General features: G+C 36.8%; 1 protein-coding gene across 1 annotated transcript; it reads left to right on the forward strand.

Moving 5' to 3' along the window:
• The first annotated feature begins 30 nt into the window (after positions 1 to 30).
• LOC129277822 (GTPase-activating protein and VPS9 domain-containing protein 1-like) lies at positions 31 to 27982 on the forward strand. The gene is made up of 17 exons (XM_064110006.1): positions 31 to 54; positions 1851 to 2100; positions 5115 to 5308; positions 7727 to 7895; positions 8715 to 8942; positions 9373 to 9605; positions 10296 to 10472; positions 11186 to 12274; positions 12985 to 13066; positions 13696 to 13854; positions 15595 to 15717; positions 16280 to 16673; positions 17425 to 17559; positions 18572 to 18695; positions 19351 to 19417; positions 20787 to 21040; positions 21661 to 27982. Exons 1-17 carry the CDS (start codon positions 31 to 33, stop codon positions 21961 to 21963), a joined length of 4005 nt encoding a protein of 1334 aa, XP_063966076.1. The 3' UTR covers positions 21964 to 27982.
• Positions 27983 to 27995: the final 13 nt, after the last annotated feature.

The following is a 27995-nucleotide window of genomic DNA, read 5'->3' on the forward strand; positions in this document are numbered from 1 at the left end:
AGACGGCATATGGTTAGAGATAGGATTATAATGGTGTTTTTGGATCGGAACAATGTAAGGATTAGGATTTATTTAGTTTTGGAGGTTAGGTTTTATGTTTGGCTTAATGTGCAGAGCGAGAGCAAATGTCATGGAACCCAAAAAAAGACTGATCGCAAAAGGCTTGGTGAATGCAAGCTCAGCCACAGAGCTTTTATGAACCTGACTTTTTTTTGTTTCCGACTCGCAATTGAATCGCTAACTGAGAGGTAATGGCCAATCAATGAATGTATCGTTCGCATCGATGATCCCCGTACCACCGAAGCGAGCGTACCGGTACCATGACGTGATCAGCATGGATGGTGCAGATTGGCGCATCGCGGCATGCTCTTGAATAATTCATGTCAAGCAGTGAAAGCTAGAATTCAGAAACCCTCTCGACTGAAGTCGCTTGATGGTACATGTACGTTCACTCATGTCTCGCCAACTCTCTTCGACGGCCACTAGTCTCGTCTCAGCAACTACCTGGCAATAAACATTGCCTAGTCGTGAGGCCTTCTCAAAAGGCTACTGGCACTCACTCTCTTCTCTATCTCTCCCCCTCTCTCTTCCTCTCCCTCTCCTGACCTTTTCTTCTCATCTAGGCCAGCCATTCTTGCTGTAAATGACTCTGTATGTCTGATGACATAAACCTCAGATAGGGGATTTTTCGACATTCACCTTGAAAATGAAACAACTCTTCTTGACACAGCCAGGAAGGAAACCTCAAAATGGCTCTCAGCTGCTCCTCTATTCAGAGTTTAGGGAGAGGAAAAGGGGGTTGGGTACCTATGAGCAGTGCAATAAAAAACAGCTCTCAGTCTTGGCCCCTTTCACATTGTAATATTTATACTTTGGTTCTTTAAACCTGTCTTTTTTTACATCTCATTGATATTAGCTCGGGTGTGGCAGCCAACAATTAGGAATATGTCCGTATTATATATTTGAAGCAAAAGTAAATGAATTGATATAAAATGGGAAATTGATTTTTGGCTTTTGCAAGATGTAAACATTAATCCTTTAAGAGAAATGGCATGGTGTTCGGAAATACGAAATTTGATTTGTAAACATAACATGACGTCAACAATGAAAGACATTATAAGTTAATCCGTAGTAAAGAATTGCCATGTTTACTGTAAAACCTCTTGTTTGATGATGACAAGGTAATGTCTTGTATTACGCAGGGAATAATTTTGCTTTTTAATACCAAATTTGAATAGCATTTTTGGTCATAATAGAAAAGTGCTCTTTGGTCATGAGAGAAAAGCACTCAACTACAAAGTTTTGTATTAGAAATCTGCTTCTCAAAAGACTTGCTCAGTCTTTAATAAAAAAAAATGTGGAGTACATCTTGATGCGATTCCAGAAAAATTGGGAATATTCCCTGTTATGTGTCATTGAGTGAAATGAAACAGATTGAAATAACTTTAAATTTAATGAAATAACAGTGAGAAATGAGAGTATTAAAATGGAAATTGAAATGAAACCAAATAATGGCAATGCATTATTATTAATCAGAATGATATACACGTGTGGGACCAATATTCCTTCAACTAAAACCTTGTTTACCCTTTATTTTCTGATTTTTTTTTCTTTTAATAGAAGTATGTCTAATAGCAAAATGAAATGAGGATGAAAGGGGGGAGAAATGGAATGAAAGAGTAAAATAGAATAAAATGAGAGTAAATGAAATGGAATTGAAATAGATTAGAGGTTAAATGAAACAAGAATATATTGAAATGAAACTAGATTCTGAAAATACATTTTCAAAATAATTGTATTGTTCTGCCATACCATGCCAGCTAAAATCTCTTTCTTGCCTCTACTTTTAGATTTCCTATGTAAGAAATGTGCTCTCGGCTAACCCAGACCAAACACTCTTCAAAGAGCTAGAAGGTCACCTTGCCAGCTTGCCAGCCACCACCCCTCATGCTCCTTCAGGGGGGCAGAGGTCCACCCCTACCACCACCACCACTGGTCCTCAAGGTAGCCAGATCACCTCTCCCATAAAGCCGGGTATTCCCCCAGGGTCGTCATCCCCTAACCTGAGCGGTAGCTTCAAGGGGAATCTTGCTTCAATAGGTGAGTATGAAAGGGGTTGTAGAATAATAGATACTGAAAGCACAGAAATTTAAAGCGATTACCATGTAAAAGCGAATTATGCCAGAATTTATCATCTGGTATCGTCCCATCGTTATTGCTGCCATTTTGAAGTTTTAAACAAATATGGCTGCCATCATCAACGGGGACAATATTGTAACATTAGAAGCTAATAAATTCAAGCAAGAAAATTTAGAAATCCTGCACTTTTAGTCTTTTCCATACATGTACATGTAGTTCGAATTAAATTTTAATGTTTAAAATGTAATATTGTGAATATTCTGAATCTAATATGAATAGTAAAATGCATGAGATCTAAACTAGTTCAGATTTTCATTAATTTTTAAAATCCATGCAAAAAAAATACAGGGTTTGCAAAAATGACAGTTATAGCCTCCCTCTACATGTACTTAAAATATAGGACTTTAAGGCTCTTGGTAATAAATGATTTCTGTATAGAATTGATTACTAAACATCTACATGCATTGCTTGGCTTCAGGCCATGTCTGGCTAAATTTAGTATGGCTTTTCCGAATTCATGACATCGGAACTGAAATTCACCTTTGCAAGTATTTGCAAGTCAAAAGAAAAAATGAGGGAGAATGTTCATCCAGATCCTTTAATCTTGACATATTGCCAATAAAAGGAACGTAATGTATGATAATAAAGGTGACTTATTATTTGGAGGATATTTATAGGATGTTGTTCATAAATATGTTGTTTTAAGGTTTTTGGGACGTTGATAAGAACTCCCATTGTCATTTAATGATGCAAAACAAGGTCTATTAAGTTTCCATTGTTTGCTGTCTGTACCCTCACGGGTAAAACTAACTGAAATTATATGCATCGTCATAATGATTCTATAATAGTCATGACTTATTTCACATGATGTCATAATGATTTTATTATTATCGTGCCATTTTGAATGATGCCATGAGTTTATTGATCCAACTCTCTACTGCATGTTTTGCACAATTTTGGTTTATAGCACAAATCGTAAAGGAACATAAGTGGTTCGCAGGTTTAGTTTCGTACATCCAACGTTGCTATTAAAGCTATATAATAACTTAAGTGCGCCTTGTCTGAATGAGCCTCATCATGTTCATGGCTACATGTAAAGAGGTATCGTATTTTCAAGTGTCAGAATATATTCTTTACATGTTGGCTTTAAAGGAAAATATAACCTTTGGAACAAGATAGCTTGTGTGAAAACAGACAAATCAAAGAAACAGATCAACGAAAGTTTGAAAGAAATCAGACAAATAATGAGAAAGTTAAGAGCATTTGAATATTGAGATCACTAATGCTACATGGAGATCCTCCTCTTTGCAATGCAACAAAGATGTGTTATGTCACTTGTGAACAACTCTCCCTGTACTTTTTGTATATATTTCAGTTAAATTGCCTCTTGTATCACATCTATCAGTAGATCATGTGTTTTTTCTATAGGAGGGCATGTAATACAGATTTTCAAAGAATACATTATGGATTAAAGAGTTTGTATCACCATAAGAAAGAGCAAAAAGAGATATTTTGGGGGTATTTTATAGTCCACCAAAGGGAAAGTTGTTCACATGTGACATCACAATATTTGTCGCATTGCCAATGGGAGGATCTCCATAGCATTAGTGATCGCAATATTCGAATGCTCATAACTCTATCATATGTCTGTTTTTCTCAAATTTTCTTTGTTCTTATTCTTTGATTTTTCTGTATCCACACAAGTCCACATTTTCCAAAGGTTTCATTTCCCTTTAATAGATCAGTTTCATAATGATTAAAGGACAAGTCCACCCCAACAAAAAGTTGATTTGAAAAAAAGGAGAAAAATCCAACAAGCGAAACACTGAAAATTTCATCAAAATCGGATGTAAAATAAGAAAGTTATGACATTTAAAAGTTTCGCTTAATTTCACAAAACAGTTATATGCACATCCTGGTCAATATGCAAATTGGCAGACTGATGACGTCACCCACTCACTATTTCTTTTGTATGTTATTATATGAAATATGAAATATTCTGATTTTCTCCTCCTTGTCAAGTGAAACAAAGTTTTATTTCTCCCTGAACATGTGGAATTACCATTATTTTAACAGTTTATGGTTAAGTTAAGTTGGTCCTTATTGTCAAATCTGTAAAAATTGAAATATTGTATCATTCAAACAATAAAAAACAAAAGAAATAGTGAGTGATGGACATTATCGACTCTCTCATTTGCATATCGCTGAGTTGTGCATTCAACTGTTTTGTGAGAAATAAGCGAAACTTGAAAATGTCATAACTTTCTTACTTTACATCCGATTTCGATGAAATTTGCAGCGTTATGTTTGTTTGATTTTTCTCTATCGATTCAAATCAAAATTTTCTGGGGTGGACTTGACCTTTAAGTATACAGTTCAGTTTGATACTCTTCGCAGACTATGAGCCAAATTCACAAAGGGATTTATGAGATAAGCTGTGGTAAAACAAGCAGCGTCACGCAGCCAAGAAATTTATAATGCGTCCGTCAGTGTGAATAGTAATGTACATGTAGGCCTAAATGTAAAAATGTTAGCACTTCTTGAATTGAACTGTATTTTATTATTTTTATAAACATTGTCATCATAATTATCATAATTGTCATCTTTATCATCATCATCATCCGTCGTCATCATCGTCAACATCATCGTCATCATCATCACATCATGATTGGTTTATGTTGTTCACAGCAGGACCTGATGTAGAACTAGTACCAGAATCTGGGGCCCATTTCATAAAACTTATAACAAATTTGCAGCAAGAGTTTCAAATTTAATACTAAGATCATTCAATTTGATGTACAGTTTTTTTTTAATATGCCCTAATAGTAATACACTTGCTTTCTAGTGCTCGGGAATGTTGCATCATACATGTATACACAATTAAACAGTTACATGCACATGCCATTTGACAACAAAATTATTATATTTCATAATGACTAGAATCTTGAATTTGTTTAAAATTCTTTTCTGTCCAGTGTCGAGTAGTGTCGCCAAGAGGATGGGCAAGACAAGTGCGGTCAGTCCGCCTGGTGGTGGTGGTCAAGACGATGAGAGTCTGGAGATCATGGGTCAAGCTGAATGTGTAGTGGTCACTCAGCCAGAGGATGTATTGGTCATTGGTCTGAGTAATCAGGTCAATGAGTGTCCAGGGATGATGTCCGAGACAAAGGTTTGTTCTGATCATTTTTTTTTTTAATATCATTGGTAGGCTTCCTCCTAAACTAAATTTTATACCAATTGTGGTATTACATGTACATCTAAGAATACATGTAAGTTCAAATATTTCATTTCATTTATTTTCATATTTCTACATTAACATCTGATTCACATAAAAAGTAGCAACAATAATGCAAAACTATTAAATTATAAACAACTGAAGTATACAATAACAAACTGTAGTATATTGATACAATCAGTCGAAAATAAAGGAGAATGAAACTCTTGGATCAAGTTAGCTTTTGTGAAAGCAGAAAAATCAAAGAATAAGATCAACAAAAGTTTGAGTAAAACAGGACTAGCAATAGAAGAGTTATGAGCATTTGAATGTCGAGATCACTAATGCTATGGAGATCCTCCCATTGGCAATGCGACCAAGATCTATGATGTCACAGATGAACAACTCTCCCCTTTTGGACACTGAAAATATACCCCAAAACATCTCTTTTTGCTCATTCTAATCATATGACAAACGATTCATCAATGATATAATGTTGTGAAACCTCTGTACTTGTCCTCTCATAAACAGAACACCTCACCTTGTGATAGACTCTATAAAAGTGAAAATATAAGTGAAATAAATACTAAAGTAATGAGGGAGTTGTACGTGCGTGACATCACAGATCTTGGTCGCATTGCCAATGGGAGGATCTACATGTACATGGCATTAGTGATCTCAATATTCAAATGCTCATAACTTTTTTATTATTCATTCAATCTTCCTCAAACTTTCAACAATATGTTTCTTTGATTTTTCTCTTTGATATGGATTCAGCTGGTTTCAAGGGTTTCATTCTTCTTTAAGGTAAAAGCTTAATTTAAGTCAAAGAAATATGATGGGACCTACGTGAAAGCAAAGCAAGCTTTTAAAAATAGAATCCAATTAAACATAATCAAACATCTGCATGTATAATTAAACATATATACAAAAGGGGTCTGGTAGAAAAAGTGCAATTGCTGACAAATGGACAAAATAAACATAGCATTCTATCCAGATGCCATTCTTTTTCCAAGCAATAAATATAGTGTCCCATATGTGCTTATCTGTGTTGGTGATCTTTAGTGTGATCATGTCCAAGATTAGATTTCATATTTTGCAGAGTCAGTTTCATGCATAGTAACCAGATCTTGATTTATGATGATATGGTGACAATACACCGTGATAAAAGACTTGATAAATAATTGTTTGCTGCAACTACTTATACAGGTGAATAGCTTTAAAGGAAAATTTCGCCCTTTTTATCGAATAACTTGGTTTTGATTAGTACAGAATTATGAGATCAATTTATTGGTGAAGGTTTGAATGAAATCAAAGAATAAGAGAGTTATGATTTTTTTTTTAGTTTTTAATTTGTGGCATCATTATGCTAGCTCCACCATACATGTATATGAATTCCATTTATTTAATGGAACAAAAGTGATGAACAAGGTATTTTGCTTTATAGAAGGGTGTATATAATGGTACATGTATGTCTGATGATACTGCATATCCAATGCACTAACAGAAACACTTTCAAAATTGTGTGAAAATGCCATACTGTTGAATTTATATCACACCATATACTGTATGGAGGACCTGCTCGTTCAAAAACACTTGAAATCTGAAAGTCATAACTCTGAATATTTGATGGATTTTTTTTCAAACCTTCACCAATATTTTTATGCTTTTATTAAAACCAATTTTGTATTGTCAGGGTAAATTTCCCCTTTAATATAATTAATGAGGATAGCATTTTTATAAATATACATAATTCATTGGCTCCTGTTGCTGGAATTACTTTAATAACCACTTGTACATTTTTACGCGCACTTTCACTTTCAATCCCATGTACAGGTAAGTAAATAAGACTATGATTTATCTTTCTTCCGAAGGTAATGATCTATATAGTGGGCGTTATGATAAGGTAAAGAGTTTTCCTTATAGAATGGTAGAAAAAGAGACCAAAGTTCCCTGTACAAAATGAAGAGATACTAACCTGTGAATGCCAAAAAGAGCAGTATTTTTATTTGCACTGTTCAACGCTGCTACGTTTGATTATATCATACATGTACCTGTTGTGATGAATCCTTGGCTGCCTTTCAGGGAAAAATTACACCGCGGCTTGGGGCGATTATGCCCCAAAAATGGTCATAAGAGCCCCAGAAATGAAGGAAAGGATCCCCAGGAAATACCTATTCACTGCCAGGTTCAAGCTTGTCCAACAGATTTAGGCAGTTAAAAAAAATTGTGATAACAAATGATTTGTTGCCCGCGTCCTTTTAATTTGAATGCTTTTTGTAGCAAAAGCCGACATAAGCCAACAAAATCAGCATTGTGATACACCTCCCATAGTCCCTTTAAAAATAATCTTCATGTGGCTTTCCTGTGCAGGTTCTTAGTTCGCTACCCCAGAAGGCAAAGAAGACGAATTCCATCGACGCCTCTCAGATCCGGAGCGGTGGTAACCTGGCGTCCATCAGCGAGATGCCCGAGAAGCATCTGAGATTCTCAGCCGATGCGTCGGGGAACAGCGATAACATGATGGAGGCCATGTCTATAGGTATTGTGAGATGGCAAATCGGGTCCTGGGGAGTATTTCATAATCATACAGGCCTATATTCCGAGGTCTGGTTTTTATTTTCAACTCTGGTCTAAAGTTGTGGTTTTAATTATGGATAACCAATTGTGATTTATTAATCTCTGTAAAAATAGAGCTTCAGTATATCAGCCCACTTGACTCTCAGTTTGTACTTCAATGTCTGAGTAGGATGAATAATGGAGTTGTCTTCACCAGTGAAGAATTTGGAAAGAGCATGGTAAACATAGAAAACTGAAAATTTTGACATTTTTGGTTCCCCATAATTTAAGAGTTACATGTAGATCATGGTCTAAGTTACACCCTACTTTAGAATATGGGCCTTGTAGTCTGAAAATCTGACAGCTTACCTTCATTTTTGATTGGCTAAGAAACAGGGGTCCGACTGTTATCTATTCAAACTGTCGGATAATACCATATTCTTGCCAGTGCTAACAACACCCATAAAAATGATCCCTAAATGATTAGTTGAGAGTATATCTATTTTTTGCTTACACACAATTTTACTTTTGGTCAGCAATGAGGGGATTTCATGTAAGGAAAAAGTTTCCACATCATTGTTAATTCAACAAAATAATTATACATATCATTTTGTCCTCTATTTTATTGATTGCCCTACAATAAAACCTTTGAAACAGTCCAAACACCCTTCCAAAATGTGTTTGAACTCATTCATCCAGTCGTGCTTACTTTGAGAAATTAAATCAAAGAACTGAAAATCAATTTACTTGAAATTGTTCACCACAACTGGCATTTACCTTCACTTTTGATTTTGTTCATCAGGTGCATCCAATTCAGTCTACTCCATGGATCTAGAGGGGGAGAATGTCAGCAATCTGAGTGGACGGAACACCCCAAGGTCGGCCATCAGCATGGCCAGCAGCACTACGGAACACAACAGACCTGAAATCATTGACTCGACCCAGCTCCCAAACAATACAAACATCACAGACCAGTTTGGGAAGTTTGACATCGGCACCAACCTCCAAGATGTCAAGAATATGGTGCCAGGTGAAATATGATTGCGATGGTGGAGGGGGAAGGGGAGGGGGGTCAGGGAGAAAGGAGGAAAGGAAAAGGGAGGGAAAATTGGTTTTAGTTTGTTACATCTATCGCTATGGGGATCAAGCCTGTTACCATGGAACGTACCGTAACAACAAGGTTTCCATTCCTGTAGGTCCATTATGAAACAGGGTCGTGGTCTGGAAGTGATTGCATCATGTCTCCCATTCATTCCATCTCGTGCTACTCTAGTACTCATCTTTGAAACAAGATGGTATATATTCTTCTATGTTTTAACTTCCCTAACATAGCAGTCCCGTTCAGATGGTAGCACACTTAACCAACTTTAAAGGTTACACTCCTTCTTATAAGCAAAGTTGTATTAACTTTAACCCCGGTTTACTCAATCCCTACTGATTCAAACTCGCCCATTCCACAGAAACTTTCAGCGAGACGTGGAGCACGGACGTGATCGGCAGCGACACCTCGGAACCTCTCCCCAATGATCATCTCCAGGAGATAGCCGAGGAGGAGGCCAACCTTCAGGGAGCCACAGCTTCCTTCCTGGACGTCCATCCACCTCTCAATGATCCCCAGGAGACGGGCAGCGAGACCTGGAGCGTTGACGTCCTGCAGAGCGACTCGGAGCAAGTTGAAGATCGACTTCAAGAGGTGAGGCAGACGATGCTTTCAAGAATATTTCGGGAAATTCCTGTCATAGGGTAGAGATTGAAGATCGGCTTCAGCATACAAAAATGTAGATTGTGTTTGATGGTAACTTGGAACATTCCTTTGCTTATTTTGTAATTAAACACCTGGAGCATTGATATGCTTTAAAAAAGAACAGAGCTCATCAGAGATAACATCATCAGGTGAGTAATATAGAGTAAGACCAAAACAAATTTTCAGGAGATGATATTAACAGTTGCTTCTGGAGAAACCAGCTAAGAAAACAATCATAATGAAGCTCTACATATGGCCAACATCCACAGGTTCTTTCAGAATGATTCTAGACCAGTCCTTTGACAATGTAGGGATTTTCATGAAAAGTTTTTGTCAGGTATTGTCACCGACTTATTTGCTCTCAGGCGATCTGATGCAAGGTCTGCAGTAGCTTATAACTTCTGTCAGTGAAAGTCACTGAAAAGACTTTCATGAAACGGTCCACCGGATGTGTTTGTTCACACTCAGTATGATTGCACCACCTTGGTCCCATAAAAACCAAACTTAGCGATTGATCACGGGGCTGACTTCTACAATTGATCCTACATGATAATCAGTGCAATCAATCATAGAAACCAGCCCCACGATCAATCGCTAAGCTTTATGTTACGGGGCCCTGTACCCCTCTTTGTATTCCAGGTGGAAGATGGCCAGTTGGACTTGGCGGGTGTGATGACGGAGCACGAATCAGAGCAGCTCCTGGCTAAGGTTGGCACTGAGGCTGGTTCCAGGAGGAGCTCATCAGGAGAAAGCCATAGCGTCGGCAGGAGCTCCAGTAATGACAGCCCTAGCGTGGAGGAGTGTGCCAAGAAAGGGGTAAAGTCATAAACTGAAAGATGCTTCCTTTCCACCTATGGCTCCATGGCTTATTCTTTACCTTCTGGCTATTATTTTATTTGAATATGAATTTGAATTTGAATGATTGTCATTCAAACAAGCTGATTCAACAGACGAATTCAAATCCATGTTAAAAACCTTTTTTTTTTTTTTAATAGCCTTTTCCCTTAGCATCATAGCCCCTCAACTGTCTACAGTCTACTGTGAACTATACATGTATTACTTAAATTTTTTTGCTGAAATTCCTTCTCTAATTGTATTTTTCTTAAGCACTTTATAGAGACATGTTTGTGAGTAGCGCTGTACGAATACTGTAAATTATTATTATTGTATTCCAATGCTAATCCTAATTTCAAGTATGAATTTCGTAGTCAAACATTCTTACATATAAACCTTTTGCCTATTAAAGAATTTAGTAGTTAATTAATATAGCAATCTAGATACAGTTGAAGAGCTAATGAAATTATATAGCTAATTTGTAAATGCAATACAGATTTTCTATAATCAGAGGACGTTGCCCCAGGAATTACTACTGCTACTATTAGTAGCAATTGACTCTTATCTAAACTTTACCATTATTCAAGTTGTTAAATCTGTATTGAGTCCTTATTTGTTGTTTATTTTACGTGAACTGCAGGATGTTTATATTCTTGACTTATTAAAAGTTAAGTGGTTTTCATCATGTCATACAGGCAAACCTATCACTGGAGTCAACTAGTTCTAAGCTGGCTAATCTGTTTCCATCCGATGACATCACCTCAGGTCATCCACAGCGTCCTAGAGATCCTGCCATGTATGACCGGTCGGACAAGCCACCGACCATCCCTGCCCGACCACCTAAAACACTCCCAACGGCCAATATAGGAGGGTCTTATGATGCCATCCACACTGCCGGATATCCTGTCCAGAGGAATGGACATGGCCCAGACCTGACCAAGAGCACAAAGTCCTTGTCTGCTCTGGATGTGGACAGTGTCCTCCAGGACTTTGACCCTCTCAGCACCCCTTCACCGTCTACCAGCCCCTTTACCATGTCCATGAATGGGAACGTCCCAACGGTGAAGAGAACCAACCTGCCGCAAGGGGCCAAGCCCAAGGTTAGACCATCGCCTCAACCTGCTCAAGGGATGCCTGTCGGTGGCGGTGGAGCAAGGTATAGTGACAATCTAGGTTCATTTAATCCAATCTACGAGATGCATAATAAAGCATTCCAGCCTGCTACTGCCAATCAGGACAATCTCTTCAATGTCAACCCTAACAGTCAGTTCACCATCATAAATCATGGCTTCTCTGAACAGGGTATGCCTCAAAATACCCAGAGGGACTCCCACTACCTGTCAGGCTATGCCAACCCCTTAGCCAGCTTTGACACTCTGCCATCCTCAGGGTCACACCCCTCTCCCTTTGGACCGCCTTCCCAAGCGCAGTCGACCTCCTTCCCCGTCAGGAACTCCGTAGGAGGGTCAGACAGCGGAGTTACCTCTGGGGAATCCGCCTCCAACAGTGATCACTTCTCCAACCGAGCGGACAGTTCCATCAGTACAGCCAGCAGCGGAAGCATGTCACTCCTGATGGTGTCATCTGATAGCTTCAAACCTGTGGAAGCCAATCAGATGTCCAGTGGTGAATGGCCTATCATGGACAATCAGGGGAGCACCAACTTCCTTTCGTCGCCCAGCTCAAGCACTGGCGCGATCGTAGGAAGCTCGGAAGACAGCGATTCAAAGCTTGGGAGCACGCCCTCGTTTGACAGGTCTATCAGTAGTGACAGCTATGAGATGGTAAGCACACCAAGAATGACAATGTAGTTGATAAATATTAATGGAAATACTAGTCATGATTGGAAATTGCACTCAAGGAGACACACATTTGTTGCAGAAAGAGTTTTGTTCAAACTCAACTCAGAATATTGAATGTAAGTCCCAAACGTGCCATTCTGATTGGTTAAATATCAAGTTTCCTATATTCTCCCTAAATGTATGTTACCACATAAGTGTTTTCTTTGGGATAAAAAAAAATCTTAGATCAATGACATTATCAGATACAGTACATGTAATAAAGTAGAGTAAGCGCTTTGAGAGCAGGGGTCCGTTGCAGAAAGAGTTTGTTTTTAAACGCAAGTCAAAATATCAATCGCACGTCCCAAATGCGCGTTGTTGATTGGTTGAAAATCAAGTTGCGCATGGTTTCTAGAGTTGCGATTGATTGCAACTCTTTCTGCAACGGGCCACAGATCTGTTATTTGTTATATTATATTGTAAAGCACTGTGGTCATGTTGATATGGAAACCACTATATAAATGCTATCATAAATGCTAACATGTGTGTATGTATTCAAGCGGGGAAAAAAATCTCAAATGGCCTTCAGCGATTTTTTTTTTTTTCAATGTATTATTACAACTCTGTAATATAAATAATATCATCAGTATAAACTCTTTACTGCTACATGTTTGCTGCTCTCCCTTACACCTACATTTACAATTTGATTTCAGGAGGGAGGTCCTGACAGTCCAGATAAAGGCAGATCGTGGTTCAAGAAGAAAATCAAGCAAATCAACAGGTCCATAGGATCAGGTCTGCATATTGTCCTTATTTATAATAAATTTGTATTCATTAATTATTAAAAGAAAAATGGTGGGTTTTCTAGCCTTTAGAAATAAAAACCTTTTGAAAATGTTGGCAGCAGAGTAAGTACTAGTTTTAAATTGCTTGGTTAGAGATAGATCTGTCCATATTTGTTTTATGGTAAGGAAAATCGCTGCTTTTCTAGACTTTAGAAATAAAACCCTTTTGAAATTATTTGCAGCAAAGAAAACATTGACTTTAATTTGCTTGAAAAGAGATAGATATGCTCTAATTTGTATTATTTGTGAGAAAAATAGTTGTTTTTCTGGCAATTATACATAAAAATCTTATATTGAAAATGTTGGCAGCAAAAAAATATTGATTTTGAATTGCTTGAAAAGAGATAAATTTGTCCCAATTTGTATTACTTGTAAGAAAAATAGATGATTTTGTATTAAAAAAAAAGGGAAAAAAAGAATGTTACCAGCAAAGAAAATATTAATTTTAAATTGGTTGGAAAAAAGAGATAAATTTGCAAAATCATCTGACCCTTATAAATTAGGGCAATTTATATTTTAGGTCTTGCTGTCATTGGTCTTGATGTTTCAATAGTTATTTAATTTTTTTCCTTTTTCCAGCCCGTGCTAAATCACAAAAGGACAAGTCCGGCAATAGCAGAGAAGACACGGCCTGGTCATCACAGACCACGCAACTGACCGCCAAAGAAGCTAGAGGCTCATCAGATAATCTACAAATCATTCCAAACCCTGCTCTTGTACCAGACCTCTTTGATGCTGGTAAGCGAAAGATACAATATCGTTCATTTTGGTCTTTATAACCCATTGAACACTGGAACCAAATGGTCCTTTACAGATACTACATGTACATGTATAGGACTTTACAGTATAGTCAACTGGTTATTGTGGTCAGTTGTGGAGCGCTGTGGCCCAGTGGATTAGTCTCCGGACTTTGAAACAGAGGGTCGTGGGTTCAAATCCCAGCCTTCAGCAAGAAATTTATCCACATTGTGCTGCACTCAACCCAGGTGAGGTTAATGGGTACCTGGCAGGAATTTATTCCTTGAAATGCCGAGTGCTGGAAAGGCTGCTTGAGCTACAGCCGGGGTAATAATATCCAAGTCCTTTGGAAATGCATAGAGACGTTATTCATAATGTGTTATGGGCTATACAAGAACTGACTATTACTATTATTATTATTAGATTTTGTTTACAAAGAAGTTTGGTTTCTACTGGCAATTCCTGCATTCCATCATACATGCACACAAGGATGTCAGTGTTTTGCATTAAATTAAATGCCAGTTGTTGGAATGATCTCAAAATGAGTTGAAAGGAATCCAATGAAATGAACACAAAAGTATTTATATGTATGAATAATAAAAATATGTGCCAAATGATGCTGATAGAGAATGTGTAATTTCTGAGTAATAGACAAAACAAGCATGGTATTCCACACAGATTTCAGATTTTTTTTTTCCAAGTAATCATTATAGACTGTCCCGCATGTGCTTATCTGTGTTGGTGATCTCATGTGTGGTTTCTTTTTCAGCTTGGATTTCATGATTTTCACAGAAATTAATCCAGGGTCCCATAATTAATCGTACGCTTGATTTTCACGATTGTGTATTGTAGTCAATGGAATCAATCGTAAAAAAGTGTTTCTACGATCATTGCTAAGCTTTGTGTTACGGGCCCCAGGTCTAGATCTACCATGATATTGTGACAGTTGCCATGATTTTAAAGACTTTCTCATTTAATCATTGTTTGCTACAACTGGAGATGGTTATTTTTAATTGTCGGGGGGTGGGTTGAGTTAGCCAATTAAGACCGTAACGGAGCAAACTTTACAGATGCTACGGGACACCAGATCTGAGCTTCTTTGACTTTATTGAGGTTTGCCAAAACCAACAAAATGAAAGGAGTAACAAAACAACAACCCCAAAGTCAGAGGCTACTGGTGGTTACACACCACCTACATCACCCAGGATACCACAAAGGAGTAGCAGCTTCTACCATTATTCGAAATCTCAAGACTCGAGGAGGATCAAATGAGTCGGACCAGATCAGATCTTTCCCAGGCCTGCTTCGATTGCAGTCCGACCTGCACCAGAACCAGGACGTGCAATAATCTACCTAACGTAAAATGCCAACAAGCAGTGGAGTCACGGAACCACCCCAAAAAATATCATTCCGCTAAGGATTTGTTAAACTTTGAAACAGCCAATCTGAAAAAGATACAAGTATATATATTGTTTTCACTCATTACGAGAAAACAAATCCTTAAAATCCTTTAAAATACATAACAAGGATTAGAAAATAACTAGAATTGTATTTTTCGAGCGTACATACATCGATCATCCTAACCCTATCTAGTGATCCGGCCGATCAAGAGAATTCCAAACACCTGTACAAAAATAATATGCAAATTAGGCACATTCTTCTCGAGTAACCTAAATGAAAATTCCACTTTCCGACATAATCATCAAAGATCTGTCATTGTCTCTTTCTATCATTAAACAGAACAAAGCTTGAAGGATGGATCAGTACCGGAGACAAGCAGTGAGGATATTCTTAATAAGTACCGTGACCTTGGTAAAGGTCGTTCCACTGACCATTTAGAGGCCACCGAGGATAGCATTACTGGTAAGCTGATATGTCAGACATACATGTAACTGCTGCACTTTGAAATTGAAACAAATACTATGGGAAAATAACCATGCAAACTTGTTACTGATCAATGTTGATAGTACAGATATTGAAAGGATGCAGTGCATTCAAAATTGCACTGCCATGATCGTATTGAAAGTGCAGAAAGGTTTGGCAACTACTTTGTTGAAACAGCTGCATTGGTTGCCTGTTGATAAAAGAATTTCTTAAAAGGTTGCATTGATTGTTTATAGGTGTATACACAAATTTGAACCCAAATATATTTATGATATACTGTACGACTACTGTTGAGGTCATTCCTCCCCCTAACCTCCCCCATAAAAAATAATAAATCAGTGTTTTGTATCCTCTGGAAAAAGCACTGTATAAATCCAATTATTGTTATTTATTATTTCTTAAATCAATTAATTACTGAAATTTATTTAAATTTAATTTTAAAAAAATGAAATAAAATTAAATTAAGAATTAAGAAAAAGGAAAAAAAAAATAATAATAAATATGCTCTCCTCTGATCTTTATTTATTTCTTTGATTTCCAGATGGGACAAATGCAGACTCTTCCACTGAAGACGACTCCGGTAGCCATGGCGACAAACCCGACTCCAACAGCACCGAACCCAGTAGCTCTGCCGACTCTGAGAACTTGGAATCCACCTACGCATTCAACGACGCCAAGCGAAAGCTGCGGATCGTGCTCCGCTCGGCCGACCTCCACACCTTCTCCTCCCTGTCCAATCCCAGCGTGCATTGCAGGACGAGGGGCGGGGTCATGGGGGACATGGGAGATGGGAAGGAGATGTCCCGTTACCCCGAGAACGAATTAGTGGCTTTTCTGAAGGTCCAGCTTGCCGAAGCAATGAATCTCCAGGATAAAGCTCTGATTGCTCAGCTCAGAGAAACGCTCCGATGTGTGGGCAACTTTGATAATGAAGGGTGAGTAATCATACTTCTTTTGATATATAGAGTGATACAGAGTATAGGTGTCTTGGTCACCCAAAACCTGTTTGGTAAACCCGACAAAGCCTGATTGATTGATTGATTGATTGATTGATTGATTGATTGATTGACTGACTGACTGACTGACTGACTGACTGACTGACTGACTGACTGACTGACTGACTGACTGACTGACTGACTGACTGACTGACTGACTGACTGACTGACTGACTGACTGACTGACTGACTGACTGACTGACTGACTGACTGACTGACTGACTGACTGACTGACTGACTGACTGACTGACTGATCTTTATACCCTTATTAATTTCTTTCAACACATTTTAAAACATTAAAAATGAGTTAATTTTGTATGCATACATGTAATATATTTACATCAAGTTATTTTACTAAAACGAGGGTTATTATCATGTATTAAAAAAGTTATATGAACGTATTTAAAAAGTTATTTGAATAGATATAGAAATATGGAAGAACGTTTTGTCTCAAGAATCCTCAAGAAATTGGATAGAGGTACTGTATCACCACAATAGAATAGGGAATACTCTCAAGTGAATGATGCTCGCAATGTAGAGAGTGCTGGATGTGATGCCATTGATAGAAATTTCCAGTGTTCAGCTTATCACATTTGACTCTCTATGTTCAAGTCACATCACTGCCAGCCTGGAGTACCATACCACACCATTTTAATGTGAAATTATGTTTTTCCTTTTTCTTCTTTTAAAGATGTCGTAAGTTACTAGCAGTACTGCGTGAGGAATACGAGGCCAGGTCACCATATATAGCATACCTGGTGAGGTCTCGGAAAGGCTTAGCTCTCTCCAAGGCTCATCTTGAGAGACAACTTGAAAGAATTCAGAGGTAAGACCACACGGCTACTCCCGTACTTTGTCACCTGGGCCCTGTCATTCAAAGAGCTGCAATTGATCTGATCAATCACAACTATGGACGGCCAGCAATGTCAACATATAAGATGCAATTTTTTTCAAAATATTTTCTAGATATGATGTATATTCATACACTCATCATTCTTTTGAAGATTCAGTGTGATTCTCTTTGTGTACTAAGGAGATTGAGCAAATTTCCTGTAGAATTTTTTTTTGGTATGGATGGATTTCCATACAGTTGTGATTGATTGGATCAATCGTAACTCTATGGAAATCCATCGGTGTCATAATTTTTTCTACAGGAAATTTGCACAATGTCCTTTGTAAACAAAAGCAAACACACCAAATCATATCTAGATATTTTTTTCTAATAAACAAGCATTTTAGATGTTGGCGTTGCTGGCTTTCCAAAGTTGAGGTTGATCAGATCAATCGCAACTCTTTGTAAGACAGGGCCAAGGTCTACAGGCTATTTTACAATCATGTTTTTGTTTTGTGCATCATAAAAGTAAATATGAGTACTGTAATATCAAATCTACGATATGATGCTATTGTGTACTGCTGAGCAACTTGCAAGATATTTTTTAAAATAAAAATATAACATGTTTACTTTTCAAAATTGACCATATCTGGTATTTTAGGGCCAAAATAACTGTCCCCATTTCATTTTTTTCCCTCAAATTTTGAGCCCCCGCATCTGTATTATTAGCAATCGTAGGGCATTGTTTTACCAATCAGAATTTAACATTGAAATGCAATTATTTAAAAACTGAGAACCCCAAAAGCTACATATTATTTGATTCTTTTGACTTTTAGCCAAAAATGGGGTGCTAAATCTGTCCAATAATGTCTTCTTTGAATTCTGTGTTTTTAGACATCGTTAGACATTACTCGGGCCTATTTTAAAGCATTATAAAATGGATCCCTTTTTTTTTATCTAGAAATATTAACCAACAAAATTTAAATCCAATTGTGATCTGTTACAGGGACAAGGAGGTGGTGAATAAGTTCTTTACGATGGTGTGTGTAAGGTTCTTCTTAGAGAGACAGGAACAGACTATCATCAAGTTCATTACAGACTTCAAGGCTCTTACAGCTGCAGATGAAAAGGTTTGTTAAAGGGAATCCAGCCCAAATAAAAGGTTGTTTAAAAAAAAAGAATAAAATAAAAATAAGAAGCAAATACAGTATATTTTGGGCAATAAACCATGGCTATGTATAGACCGCACATTTGATTTCTGGCATTTTTTTTTACAAACGAACAAAAAATTGGCAGCCAATTGGTTAAGAACCATGGAGGATCAGAAAATATTATATATTTTTTTAATGGTTGCCTAATTTTGCACCATTTCTTTTCAGAGAAATGTCGATTATTTCTTTGTAAAATAACTAAGAAAGACTTTGAAACGGTGTGATTGAATAGGAACATAATTGTATAAAAAGAGGAAGAGAGTAAGTAAATACTTGAAAAAGAAAAGACAAGGAGGTATAGAGATGAAGAATAATGGAACAATTTGTTTCTTATATAATAATAATAAGTATAAAAATAATAATAGCATATTTTCCCAGGGTAGCCACTTCAGTTCTGAAAACTGTTCTCCAAGTGGGCCACGCTTAACATGATGGCATTTTAAAGATGTATTATTAGTATTATTATTATTATTACATGCATATTAAGGCATATAGAAAAAGAGGACTTTTATGCTTGGCTAGTTTGAAACATTCTACTAGAACTTGTATTTCTCTTTATGTTGTATCTCCACAGACCCACCTGGTTAAGTATTATCTTTCTACACTGAATGGCTGGATTCAACAAGATCCAATATGGCAAGGTATGGATACCCTGTCTGGTTTATTTCCAATTCGTCTAATGCCAATTCATCCAATTGCCAACTCATCTACTATCATTTGGTCTACCATCAGTTCATCCACTATTCATATGGTCCAATTGCCAATCCGTCCACTCACCATTTCCTCTAAAATCCAGTTGGTCCAATAGCCTTTTTGTCTATATACCATTTGGTCGAATTGGACTAAGTGTTAATGGTGCAAGATGAATGAAAATGAAATGGATATTAGACCAACTGTTTATGAGATGAAATGGTGATTAGATAAAGTGATGATTGGACCAAATGGTTGTGAGACGAAATGTTGATGAACGGAATGACATAAGACTAATGTAAGTAGACCGTGCGGTGAGTGGACGAGTTGGATGTAGACAAATTGGCAATTTACCCCCTCTCTTGGGGACAAAATGATAAGTAAACAATGGCCTGAATTCACAAAGGTGCTTTTGCATCTGTGGTTAGAAGCCATTGTTTATGCATATTTCATATTGGCCTGGTTCTTAATGATATGAATTAGGCAAAAATACATTGAATTCAATGGGGCTATTAATGTATTCATGAGGTCATATCTCGGGCTGCCATGGATCGATTCCCACCAAATTTTAGATATAAAGGTATTTCATCATGCTCTATCGAAATATGGCATTAGAAATCATGAAATTCCAAAGGATTTTTTTGTCACATCATCCCTCCGGTACTCTATTGAAGTTGCCAATTCAAAAAATAAACCTGGTGAAATATGGGTCAAATTTTTATTAACCCATTGATGTTGCCAATTTGTACAATAAAACCTGCTGTAAATAAGGAATGGATTGCCATGATTCATGTGAATTCATTTCTTTTATCCTCCCGCCTGCCAGTGAGTCACAGAAAGAGAATTCGGAGGTAGCCTTAGAGAGAGCAAAACTTGAATGAAATAACAAAACATTGATGTTGCCAATGAGAAGAATAAAGCCTGCTGAAATAATGATCAAATTATTATTTACCTGTTAATGTTGACAAATTAAGAAATAACATCTGCTGAATTAGGGATCAGATTGTTATTCACCCATTGCATTGATGTTGCCAATTTGAAAAGGAAAACCTGCTGAAATAAGGATCAGTGTCATTATCTCATTGATGTTGCCAATTTGAAGAATGAACCAGGTGAAATAATGATCAAAGTGTTATTATTGCTGAGGAAGGCTGCAGTTAGCAGCCAAAAATTTCGAGGTAATTCTTCTGATTTTTTCTGTGTTGAGAACAAAAGTTCATCTTTTCCTTGTTATTATCTCATTGATGTTGCCAATTGGAAGAATGAAACCTGCTGAAAAAAATGATAAAATATGCTACTTTATATCATTTATCCATCCAGCTGCCAGTGAGACCCAGAAACAAGATGCTGAGGTAGCCACCGAGAGAGCCATCATGAGCCGGATCTATAAGCTCGCCCTCTACCCCAACGGAGACGGCGATATCCTCCGAGATCAGCTCTTCAATCAACACATCCAGAGGCTCGGAAGAGTGGTGTCGGGATCCCACAAGGCCCTGCAGATCCCGGAGAAGTACAGGAGAGAGTCGCCCTGGCCGGCTGCGCAGGCAGAGATATTGAACATCAATGCTTATAAGGTAAGTGCTTTTGTTTATATTAACATGGTCTACAAGAAGTTGAAATACTTCTCAGGTGGTCTAAAACCACATTGGCTCATCCCTGTTGGTCTACCCTCAGTCTGATCTAATATGTGTTTAATCCAAATGTGACTTGGTACAGTACTTGCTTGGTCTGACTGTCCATTTCATCTCATGAACAGATGGCCTAGTTTCCATTTTGTTTGCTTATCATTTTGCAGTTTGTCAATTTTTTACATGCTTTGCTTTTGGAATTGATTATGACAGTGGCTTAGAAAGTTGAACTACAATCAGAAAATGGGCCTTACTCTTTAAGGTGCAGTGAAGAAGTTTTGTCATGTTGTTGTGGGTGTGGTCAAAACAAATCATTTGTAAAGTTGTAATTGTCATGCTTATAAGTAAACTTTGAATCCCAACATCTAGCTTGGCCAGCTGTTACCCTAAAGAATCAAAACTTTGGATTATTAAGTTATCTGAAGTGTTATTTGATACCACACAATCTAAACATGGTGCTGAATAAAGTTATGCTTGAAACTCATCAAACTTCTCTGACAGACCTCTCGAGCTTTTTTTCCCCCATAACTAGAAGTTTTACTCCTTTTTTTATTCTTCTCCCCCAGACTCCCAAGGACAAGGTGCAATGTGTTCTGAGATGCTGTACGATCATCATGAACCTGCTCAGCATGGCGGACGGTGCAGCACCTCCAGGTGCCGATGACTTTGTCCCAGTCCTCATGTTTGTTCTGATCAAAGCCAACCCCCCTAGTTTACTCTCTACCATCCAGTATGTCACCAGCTTCTACCTAGAAAGCGACCCCTACAGCGATAGCGACGGATCATCAGGCAGCGGAGAAGAGCGATACTGGTGGATGCAGTTCAATGCGGCCGTAGAGTACCTAAAGACTATTGATGATAGAAAATAATAATTGTACCTTGTAAAAGAATGGCTTGTTATCCCAACAGCGATAGCGACAGATCATCGGGCAGCGGAGAAGAGCGCTACTGATGGATGCAGATCTATGCGGATGTAGAGTATCTAGAGACTTATGATGATAGGAGGTAGTGCTTGTATCCGGAGAAAGACTGAACAAAGATTGGCTTCTTGATGATACTGACAGCAAAAGCAACAGGTCATGAGGCAACGGAGAAGAGTGCCACTAGTGGATGCAGTTCAACGTATCTGAAAACTATTGATGATAGGAAATAGTGCTTGTACCTCAAGAAAAAATTTCTTCTTGATGATTTGAGAATATCCCTTGCTGCTTGGCTTCTGCCTAGAAAACAATCCAGTCAATTTCAGTAGATATGTCTGGCATTGGCAGTTTTTAGAGGTATGCATCATCTCAAAGCAATTACAGAGAGGAACCCTTTTTCAATGATGTACTATAACAGCTGTATTATTATCTTCAGTCACCTTCTACCTTTATAAGCAGTTGTGTTGGAAGCTTTTCAATGAAGCTTGCCAGGATTTGTGTCATATATGTACTGTTTGGGATTTCTGTCACAATTGGTTATCCATAGTGAAACCACATTTTTATTCCAGAATCTGAATAAAACCAATGTTTCAGGATAAGGGCCTTTGTATTTAGCTGCCCTAGTACTTATTTTTTATTACTATTGGCCTTGTAAAACTACAGAATTATTGCTTTCTTACAACCAATTTGAATCATTAGGGGAAGATTTCATGAAGGAGGTTGACTTTGAGGGACAGAAGTTATAAGCTACTGAAATCACTGCATCTGATTTACCGAGATCAAATTTATAAGTTGAAATCACAAGGTGTTTTGTGAAACCTGCTCCCAGGCATGAATTGATATGATAATTTTATGACTGCTATTTGACTGAAATCTAATAACCTGAAATAAGTAGGTCATTGAACTCTTAATAATTATATGTTAACTTACATTAATCTGTAATTCAAAAGCAACTATGGCCTGCATAATATGCATGTAAAAGTTTTATTTCATATTGAAAATGAAACCGAATTCATTCAAAGTTTTTTGATGATACAGAAGTTTGTTTATTTTTGGAATGGATTTTATCTTTCAAAATCTGGAGACTTATCCACTAAAGCCACAACGCCCCTTATGATGTATTTACAATTTTTATGAAGTATTTAAATGACTTTATATAGCATTTTGATTTTTTCACTCTAAAGTATTATTGCTTGGTTACTATTTTCATCGCATTTTTAAAACATGCATAGTGGAATACCTGACTACTGGGTATTAATTTCATTCACAGTCAGTAGTCAGTCAATAGTTTCAGAACTTTAACTCTCTGATCTCTATATTAAGAAAACTGGATATCTCTTGGGCACTTTTTTGTGATGTGACAGACCCACCATGTTGCTACTCCTACTCAGAAGAGCCACTTCACATACTTAGTCTGTATGGCCCGTATTCTGAAGTCAGGTTTAACTTAGACCATGGTCTAACTCTGTGCTAAAATTATGGGGAGCGAAAAGTTCAAAAATTATGTTAATATTGTATATTTGTTATGTTTACTATTTTGTTTCCTTTTGCTTTTATAATGAAGAAAAAAACTTAAGTTATCATTTCCAGACAATTATGAACAATTTGGGTGTCATATGAGTCAATAAATTGAATGTATACTGTAAGGGATTTGTGCTCCAATTGGCTATCCATAGCTAAACCACAACTTCAAACCATGGTTTAATTTAAACGTGACTTCAGAATACGGCCTATTGTGTTTCGGATTCTACTCCTACATGTAAACCCCGGTTCAAATTTGATTCAAAGTCAGCTGTACACTGTCCATGTATGTATCATCAGGCCCCGTCTTACAAAGAGTTATGATTGATCCAATCAATCGTCACTCTACGGAAATCCATCAGTGTCATAATTTTTTATACAGGACATTTGTAAAATGTCCTTTGTATACAAAGAAGAACACACTAAATTGTCAAGAAATCAATGAATTTATGGATATACATACATATCTAGACATTTTTTTGAACAAACATGCACTTTATATGTTGACTTTGCTGGCTTTCCATAGTTGCGATTGATCGGATCAATCGCAACTCTTTGTAAGATGGGCACCAGTTTAAAGGGCTGTGGAACAATATTTGACTAATTATAAAGATAAGAAAGTATAAATGTTCATGTGAATGCAGAGAAAGGTTTTCAGCATATAGATGTCTGCCCACATCGGTGACATGTATTGCATGTATGATGTGGACGGGCCAGTGAGATCTTCAGGGGGTATTTTCACAAAGAGTTAAGTGCAACTTTATGCATTATATTATCACACGCAACTTAAAATTTTAGAATTTAAATCACACTTGACTCTTTATGAAAAACCACTTTGTATGCATTGGCGCTTAAACAGGAGTTTTGGTCATTTATAACTGCTTGTGAAATACCCTGTGTATGCGTTGGCGCTTAATAAGCATGACTTAACATCATTCTTAATTCCTTTTCAAATGCCTTCTGTACCCTGTCCCGTTGGTACATAAGCATGACTTAAGTGAGTCTTTAAGTCTAATTATAATAGCTTTCTTGACATTCAGGTCAGTTAATAGTTTACATACTAAAAAACTTACACAGTTTTGAAGTCTCAGATTGTATTTTTACATAGTCAAGAATGTGAAAAACATTCTTTTAAACAAGTTCTTAGTTATTAGATATATGTTCGTTTTTAATTACATATTTTTTTATTCAATCTCATTGCCTAAAAATGTTTGATGTTGAAATAGGGGTTTAAATGGCTTTAAATATATTATACTTTTAGCACAAAGTGTATCTGCGTTACTGTGCTTATTTCTTTACTTCTGTCATCTTTTCGTTATGAAAACTAATGCACAAAATTGAAATTATCGGGCTTAAATGGTATGAAGATACTGTATGTATGGTGAAAACATGTACAAATTGTAAATGGAAATCTCTATGCGTGTGTTTCACATTTTCCAGCATTATCAATGTTTGAGTGCTATGTTATACATGTAGGTAAACTGTTGTGGTTTTTATTCTTTTGGTGTATTTTTCATGTAATCTGTAATACATCGCTGCTTCACATTCAGAATGTGAATTCTATTTCATTTATTTTTTATATTTGCTGTTATTGGACAAAGTGTAATTGCATTTTAATGAAAACAATGTGATGACAAGAATTTGAGATAAAATTTAGAGATTAAAGTAGTGCATGATTTCGTACTACTTTAGGAACACCAGCCTGGTGTTAATTGATTTTTTTTAATTACATTTTTATTCTGGTACAATGTACAATGCTTCCCCTCACTGGTAATAGATTGATTAGCTCATAGCCACTTGTTCTACGTCCACTTGGTCTGAATAATTCCAATATTGTCTAAACAGAATATGGTCAAAACAAAGTAAAGGGTATTAAATCTCATTCAAGTAATCGTGGCACACCAAGAAAACCGCATTTGATGAAGAAATTTGAAAATACCACGACTAAAAACATTGATTACTGCAAAACTGCCGTTTGTAAAATGCAAATGTGCTTTACCAGCTTCTCATAATTGATGTACCCTTTCAGACTAAAATAATTTTTGAAATCTCACTCGTCTTTTCATTGCTAGTCCTTTCAAATGCACGTTCATGAAAATAGTTCAAGAAATACACTTTATTCTTCTTTCCACTTCCAAGTGACTTTAATAAATAGTTCCTTGCAAAAGCAGTTACAGACACAGTGGCCCGTATTTTAATTGTACATTTGCAATGTTACAAAATCTATGGTTTATGCAGATTTCATGTATTATGGCACTTCAATTGTGCACTTTGCTAAAAGTGCACATTTGCTCAAAAGTGCACTTTGTAATTAGACTCCCCTTGGTGTTCGCGATGAAATAAGCGAAATTATGTACACTACCCTGCATAAACCATGGTTTTGTACCGTGGTGCAATTGAAACATCTTGTGTGAATAAGGACCAGAAAGTATGAGTGTGAAGTTTTTCATATCCATGTTCATATGAGTGAACATCAAACTCGGGATAAGAGAGAAAGATTTAATTTGTTAATTTGATTTCTTCTTTATTTACATCAGGGGTTTGTTACATAAAGCTTACCGATTGATCATGGGGCTGACATATACGACTGATTGCATTGATCAGTCGTAAATCAGTATTTGTAAATGTCATGTTACAGTGATTCAACATTGGCTGATTTCTACGATTGATTGCATTGATCCTTCGTAAAATCAGTATCTGTAATTGTACAACGCCTACTTAGCTTGTTGTACGCGAGCAAATGGGAGATTGAATGTCAAACATTCGTACCGTTGCACACAAGACATACCATCCAAAATGTACCGTTGCACGGCTTTAGGAGGTAACGTCACAATACGATTTAATTCATTGCGCTCAGCAAAAATGAAGATGCAATATGCATATAGCCTGCTGGCTAAATGTGCAACGCTGCCCAAGATCATGTGCACTTGTGGTATTTTGCTTTTCGCTCTCAATATTTTTGCTCCCTTTTCATAGATCACTACAGGGAAAAACTCTTTGTTTTTTTCATATTTTCGCTAGATTCCAAGGTGTTATACAACACAAATAGCGAATATTCCTATTCGTGCAATGTTGCGAGATTTTGCATTCGGTGATATAGATATGCTCTATTCAACTTGGTTAATGCCTCATTGAATAGAGCATCTTTCTTTCACCTCATGCCAAATCTCGCATTATCGCACTCATGCCTATTCGCTATTTGCATAATGCTATGTCACAATGATTCAACATTGGCTGATTTCTACAATTGATTGCATTAATCAGTCGTAAAATCAGCCGTACAATCAATCTCTAAACCTTAATGTGACAGGGCCCAAGTCTTTTCATTGTATAATTTCAAGTAGGGTGTTGGCGTTGGTGTTGAAATTTGGATTGCTTCCCCTAGCTCCAAAACTTATTCAGAGTTTGTAAAACTGATCCAGATCACATTATTGACATCTCAACAAGTAGTGAGTGACTTTTTGAGACCATCTTCATTTTATGTTTGGTGTTATAATCGTGTAAAAATTGACCTAACACCCAACACCAAGAGGTCAACACTGAACTTGAAATCACCCATTGTATTTTACTAGTATGTGGCCGTGATTGTATGATTTCAAGCACGGTGTTGGCCTTGGTGTTGGTGTTGAAATTTGGATTGCTTCCCCTAGCTCCAAAACTTATTCAGAGTTTGTAAAACTGATCCAGATCACATTATTGACATCTCAACAAGTAGTGAGTGACTTTTCAGGACCATCTTCATTTTATGTTTGGTGTTATACTCGTGTAAAAATTGACCTAACACCCAACACCAAGAGGGCAACACTGAACTTGAAATCGCCCAAATTGTATTTTAATAGTATGTGGCCGTGATCAGAAATGACAAAATGACATGGCAACATTAGCAAAATTTCTTATAAATGGTCAAGTGTTTTATTGGTAATGTCTAGGCCCTCTTACACAAAGGTTTTTTATCAATCACAAAAATTACAGTGGCCAATGAAGGTCAATGTTTCAATATTATTTTCTTAAAAGCACTCATAGATATCAATCAGAAATGTCAATTTGCCAATTAGCAATCAATCTCAAACTTTTGTGATATTGTATTGTACCCTTGAATGCTTGGGTCCTAATTAGAGAGTTTCTATTCATTTTCATGTATTAACAACATATGTCATTTCTAAAAGTTATTTCATATTATGCCCTAAACATTAATCTTATTTTATATATAAAGTTATCTCGTTGTAAAGTTATACATTTTTTTCAAAGAATATTTTAAGTTTGGTCTCCAAATACGATGGGGCATTATTTACATTTCTATATTCCCATTTTAGTAACATTATACACGATGATATAATATTCAATTTATGAACAGTTACAAAATCTACCAAATTTACATAAACTCTTGAGTACTTTTTATATTTTTCTATTAATGAAGCATTCTTCAGATTTATTAAATTTTTTACCAATCTTCAGCCATA

Source organism: Lytechinus pictus, chromosome 15 (assembly GCF_037042905.1).
Source record: "Lytechinus pictus isolate F3 Inbred chromosome 15, Lp3.0, whole genome shotgun sequence".
NCBI lineage: Eukaryota > Metazoa > Echinodermata > Echinoidea > Temnopleuroida > Toxopneustidae > Lytechinus > Lytechinus pictus.